General features: G+C 43.6%; 1 protein-coding gene across 1 annotated transcript in view; it reads right to left on the bottom strand.

The window, feature by feature from the left end:
- T265_00466 (hypothetical protein) overlaps window positions 1–6,267 on the bottom strand; it is a gene marked incomplete at both ends in the record, with an annotated part of 178,917 nt that overhangs the window by 75,330 nt on the left and 97,320 nt on the right. Inside the window, 6 exons of the mRNA XM_009164239.1 lie at window positions 815–1,153; window positions 1,589–1,666; window positions 3,930–4,181; window positions 4,497–4,598; window positions 4,732–5,061; window positions 5,919–6,032. Coding sequence (XP_009162503.1) covers window positions 815–1,153; window positions 1,589–1,666; window positions 3,930–4,181; window positions 4,497–4,598; window positions 4,732–5,061; window positions 5,919–6,032 — 1,215 coding nt within the window. The remainder of the gene's footprint in view (window positions 1–814; window positions 1,154–1,588; window positions 1,667–3,929; window positions 4,182–4,496; window positions 4,599–4,731; window positions 5,062–5,918; window positions 6,033–6,267) is intronic.

The raw sequence follows: 6,267 nt of genomic DNA on the forward strand, positions 1-6,267 counted from the left end.
TTAGCTGTTACTGATTGTGTATTCGTGTTTATACCGCATCTGAAATGACACTGTTTCAAAAACCAAACCTCCGGTCCCTACTACCCGATGCACTGTTTTTCATTGCCCTGTTGTCTGCGTTAGTACTGATGTATGGGCTGCCCAGTGTTCCATGTGCAGATGTCCCTGCCGAACACCCGGCCTATGTGAACAGCTGCGAAAACCATCTCTGTGGGATATGTCGTGCTGTCATGATCTCTATAGTTAGAATACACTTGATTGTGAGACCTTACCAGCTGTGGAATTTAGACGTTTGCTTCCGTTTACACAGTAATATGCAGCAAAAGTTTTCAAAGGCAACATTTTCCACGGAACCAGACAACCATAGATGTTTTGCTTTGTACTCATGGGGTGAAAATATTTTCGGTCTCTGGATGGTTTCTGGAATATATACGAGAGATTCAGCTGAGATTCACTTGAGTCACCGTGAAATCCAAATTAGTATGCGCATGAGTGTACTTCACTTATTTGCAGTTTCAGTGGCAGATATAGGGTGGCTTCAGCTCATTACAGCGGAATCGGATATGAAGTTAGCATGAGCGACGGAACATCATTCACCGAATTCAAACTTGCGGGAAATGTTGATAATTGAGTATTTATAATCAAGTTGACAATCTCAGTGAACAAACCGCATAGTAAATGTGATAAACTAATGCGGGTGGCTGTTGACAGCCACAGTCTGAGTGCAACAGTGGGATACTGTTTAACACTAATTACACAAATGGTGGATGGTGTATTTAACTGATGAAGCGTGTGCACACTCTATTGAACATACCATCTGTATTTAGGGGATCTGGAGGAATGAACGGCGTTGGATAGTCTCTCTTTGAATCAATTAGGATAAATGGTTCGGACTGATAAACATTGATTCGATGGGGTTCTGTTAGATTGCCTGCCAATTTTTGGTAGAGCACTATGCAGCGACCTTCAAACGGTCCATCATCCTTCAGATTTTCCGGTATTGACAGACGTTTACCATGAGGTCTCAAAGTCAGTTCGGCTCCTCGGCTGTCGACGATGTCAAAGTAGAATGCTGGCCAAATTCGTTCTCCAGAAGGTGTGGTAAACACCCATTCATATGACACATTATCTAATCGCTGTCCCGTTTTTGCATCTATTAGCGAAAAAAGATTAGATAATGCAATCCCATGAGAGGAGCAACTCATGAACAAAGGATTCATTCAAAGCTAAGTATTTTTCTTCGATCTAGGTTAACTTATTTATGAAAAACCAGAAGCATGCGAGCTCACAGCTACATTGTTGTCATCCCCAGCTCGACACGACCTTGACTAGAGCTCATTGCAGAAGTTATGGCATTACACTTAATCAATCAAGGAAGAAAGTGGTAATAATCGTCATCATAAGAAAATCACACTCAGTTACACCATAATTTCGATTCAATGAAGCATCCAATTTCAACCCTCCCAGTCTTTCTACAAAAGTAGTAAAATTAACTAGCCAGGTGGAAGAACATCAACGAATTGATCCAGTGAACCGAAGCTACTAACGTATCGATAAAAGAGCTTAGGTTGTCGGCAAAGCAACTCACCATATGCAGCACAAATGTACTTGCGCTCATCGTCGGCTCCTATCTCCTTGACTTGAACCCGTACTCGGCCATCCGAACCTGAATAATATAAAAGGGTAGTTTTTAAATGGTAAACGTTTGGGTCGGTGTTGCTCTATATTAGGAGCATGACAGAAGCAATGTATGAAACTATCGATTCCAGTAGTTCCAGCTGTAAAACCGGAGTTATGCGAAATAGATAGAACCGCGAATCCAATAAATTGGGCCACAAGGACCATAAAAAATCACCCTGAATACATTTAGGATCAGTTCACATTTGAAACTTCCACGTCACCTCTCAGAATATCCTAGCTATATCTACTTCTACTAGGGGAGTTCCGTGGAGGATCATTCGGATGCCGTATAATACAGCATCTCCAGTCTGTGGTATTTTTGGACTGAGTGACAATTACAAGCAGATCATCCCATATCCCCCCGAACGCTGACTGACCATATCGCCACGTTGCCTGGTTACGTTCATAATGGTAAAAGACAGGCATCCACAGGAACGCATGTCCACATGCAGATGTCTTAGGCATCTGTATTGCTCATCAGATCTAGTAAGGGTGGAAGAACTGCGTACGGCTTTGTTGTTGATAGGATAAAAATCTGAGTTCAAATTACCTTCACTACTGTCTGAAGTACATCAGCATTTGTATCTTTTCCAATTGGTGTAACGACTGTCCTAAGCTTGTGAATATTTGTCTTCAAATTGGACTTTCACAGGTTGTCCGATTTTCGTCAAAATCCGCTGAACAGCTGGCGTGTTATCGCACCTAATCTGCAGCAATTTGGTAACCAGTGTGCGAATTTCACGGGACTACTAGGGTGCGCGCAGCAGAATGCGTTCCGACCGGCGAACTGGGCGCAAATGGGTACGCTGTAGCATCCCAGTCCAGGTTCAGCGGCCCTTCGTCCATGCCCTAGATTGTGGATGGGGGGGGGCTGTTCACGTGTTTCTATCATGGGTCCGACCAATATAAACATGGCTTCAAGCGTTGCGAACGCCGCCCACCCTAACGATGCATTGGTATGGTGTCAGTGCTGTTACTAGGCTATACAAGTTCAGGGCTTGCGAGGCGGACATAGCAACCAGAGGCGTGGCCAGGCTTTGGGCCTAGCGTTGGAGAGCTATGCGTACCGGAGGTCTCCGATCTGATCTGACGACGGCGAAGCTACGACGATCTCAGCACCGACGAAGTAGGCTTTTCAACGAGCGCACAGTCACGGAAAATGTACTCCGAAAGTGCAACTATTCGTACCTTTCTAACAAAACTGATGAAAAACATTTTACATATTTTCGGATTGTCCGTGAACACTTTTCTCGCAGTTGGAAAATATCATTTACAAGCAGTTTTTTGTCGTATTCTTAATTCGCTAGTACAGTATACTGTCCTGAAGCTACCCAGCCATAGGGATTGACGCTGATCTGGCACTTGAGCACTCCACTCAGATCATGTCCTTGGTCAGATATAGCTTTCAAGCTCGTGTCTCACGAACGGAATCTAACAAATTTACATCCCCCGGTATGGCCAAGAATATGCACTGTTGATGAGCTCTAATAAAAGCGGAACTCGAATCCGGTGTCTCCCCCCCCCTTTGGTGTAGACTCACCAGAATGACTGTGCCAGGACAGGAGGACGACTGTTCAAACGAGAGTCATATGAGTGTGCATTCTACGAAATCCCGCAATCACCCTGTATGTATATCACTCCTTTGGTTCTATGCGTGTCAAAGGGAACGCCTGGCAGTAGGCTTACTGCGGCTCTGTGAATTATGTTCGTAACACCGGCTCGTATGAAATAAAAATCTAGTGGATTTTTAGTGGCCCCACCGCGCATCCGCGCACCACCGTTGGGTCTGGGATCAAGTCCAATGGATGTGTGAGCTATCACTGGACTTTGTCATATGAGGTTTGCAATACTTTTGTCCCCTCCTACTCTTAGCCTTATGACCAAAGCGTGCTTGAGCAACAACAAAAAAACGCTTGCCTCTGAGTCGGAATCATTGTAGGAGACATACTGCGGGCATTGTCATACTATTAGGAGAAATTTTAATTTCTCACACTAGTTCCTTGCATCCCTAAATAAATTTCCCCTTTTTTGCATGGTAAGTGAATTCACACAGGAAACTGATTACTATCACTCGGTCTAATTAGTTAAGCAACAAACAGAAACACTTATGGTATTATCGCCACGATAACACCATTTATCTGATCGTGATAAATGGAGTGAAAAGACCGGGATGTGATAATGAATGAAGATATTGCTGCAAAGCCAAATATAGAAGTCATGATGGTATAGCTGACCGAAAAAAAACGCACCTGTCTTTGGCGTTACTATTGGGAAGTAGTCGGAATAGTAGTATGTGAGACCATCAAAAAACCAAGCCCGTCCCCGGAGTCCTTCGATGGCATCGCTACGAAGGCCCTGAAGAGTTAGCTCATTGCGATCAATCCGTGTCTCTCTGAAGATGTCTCCCGGATTTCCAATGAAACCACTTGGGTACACTGGAAGTTGCCAACCGACAGCTTGAGCCGGTCCGAGACTTTCAACTAAAGTATCGGTTTCTACATCTAGCGAGCAGATTAAGGGAACAAAGAAGAAGCATAAACTGACTACGGATTGACTAATGATGTACTGAGTAAGTGAGTGAAACACTAGCCAAAGGACGATGAAATACTGAACTAATGTTTTCTCGAACATTCCTTCAAAGTTCTGTCGTTTCTCCTAGAATGACAGAGTAATATGAACAGTTCATCATGTCTATAAAGAAGCTAGAATTCGTTTCTAGTTAACCAAGGTTGAGAGAAACCAACAAGGAGCCGACTGAAGAGAACCACTGTATACAACTAACTGCTTTTGCTTTGTTTACAAACAAACTAGCTTACCTCGAATAACGCATTTTAGCTTGATATCCTTGCCTTGTTCAGCGTATAAAGCTCCGTATTCATCCAGACCTTCAAAATTGAGTTCGTATCGATTTTGTGGAACTACAGGAAAAACATATGAAGTCAGTATTTAATGAGAGAGACCAGCTGGAAAAACCTGAGTCATGAATTTATAAGGAAGGTTCCTTCGTTGAAGTTATTCAGACCCATTTCTTTTAATGTTTGGGCAACATACCATCTACATCGTCTGGTACTGCTTGTTCTTTGGGTGGAACGTTGATTAGGAAAAACGGGCTGGCAACGCGGGTCCCCTTGACAGTGTCCCCAACTGGAATGGCTGACCGATCTTTCGGTATCAGTTCCACCACACAACGTGATTTCGTTGGCTGGGTTTCCGACTGAGCTCGCAGGTCGGTGACGTGCATCTGACCGCTGCTCGAGTCTATCTGGATTCTCCCAGCAACTTGTCCGGACCCGGCAGTTTGACCATCTATTTGCTGAAACTCCCAACCGTAGATTACGTCAAAGTCCGCCTGATCCGCGATCGCCTCCTTTGTTGTAGAATCTGAAAAATGTAGTAATGTGGAAAATCATCTCGTCTATGTTTATCGCAGTCACTGTAAGCTTCTTAATGTAAATTTAGCATCACTGTTTGTCTTGTTCACAACATAGCTCGGGTAGTAACTACACATAACTGACTAGTGCCAGTATTCAAAGTTCTTATCTGATCATTGAAGATAACCCAGGACGGCTGAGTTCACAAACTAACAAATTTCACAAGTAATTCTATTTACAAAACAGCTGAACTGCACCGTCGTCTACAGGCGTATTCATTGTCCTGTAAGCGAACTATGTTTCACGCAGTGCTTTGATTGAGGGCCCTTTCGTGATTTGGTAATAATTGAAAATATCAAAAACACCCGAGAGCTGCTCTCGTAGATTACGACTGTCCCAACCTCAGGGTGTTCGCACCACATCAGCCACCTATAAGAGCGAGATGAATGAATCCTAACTGTTATAGTAAATGATCATTAAAGGGAATAATAGGGGCAAAGACACTACCAGGGTCTAATCTTGGGAGTTGCCCTCTGACTGTGCTACTAGTAATGTGCAACCGGAAGTTTTTTGTTATCACTACTTCACACGGGTTCGCTTCCGCAATCCTCTATGGGATGTTCGTAAACAAGTTTACCGCTTAATAAAGTGTTTATTTATAATAGTGGACCGATAAATTTCCTAATTCATTTATTCGAACCTATTGGCGTATTTTTGATTAAAATTGCCATGCTTTGCAGGCTTTTGTTTCGTAGGATTCTGACAAGGCTCATATCCATACTTCATATGATTTTCAGACGACTTGCAAGCATAATGTTGTGAAGCGCAACTTAACCAACAAGGTAAATAATTGAAAATGCAACTCACTGAGGACTCGACATTTCAACTGAGCAGAGGCCCCAGGGGAAGCAGTGAGGTGGCCTTTTTCGTCCAATCCACTGACTTCTACAATCACACCTGTGGTCTCGTCATCCGCAGTTGCTGGAATAAAAAGCAATCAGGAAATTCCCCTGGTCGAGCAGGCTGGTGGAATTAGGCTAAGATACCTTCGCTGATAAGACAGCGTGAGTCATAACACTGACGAAACACTTGTCGTAAGGCAGAAACAACCCGAGGAAGCAACGACGGGTGAAGGTTAGTTTGTTACTGAAGAAAGAACAGGAACTTTGTACTTGCTTAAAGAGTAGGGGGGGGGTACTTGAAACAGAAATTGCCC

The sequence above is a fragment of the Opisthorchis viverrini genome (assembly GCF_000715545.1).
Source record: "Opisthorchis viverrini unplaced genomic scaffold opera_v5_4, whole genome shotgun sequence".
Lineage (NCBI taxonomy): Eukaryota > Metazoa > Platyhelminthes > Trematoda > Opisthorchiida > Opisthorchiidae > Opisthorchis > Opisthorchis viverrini.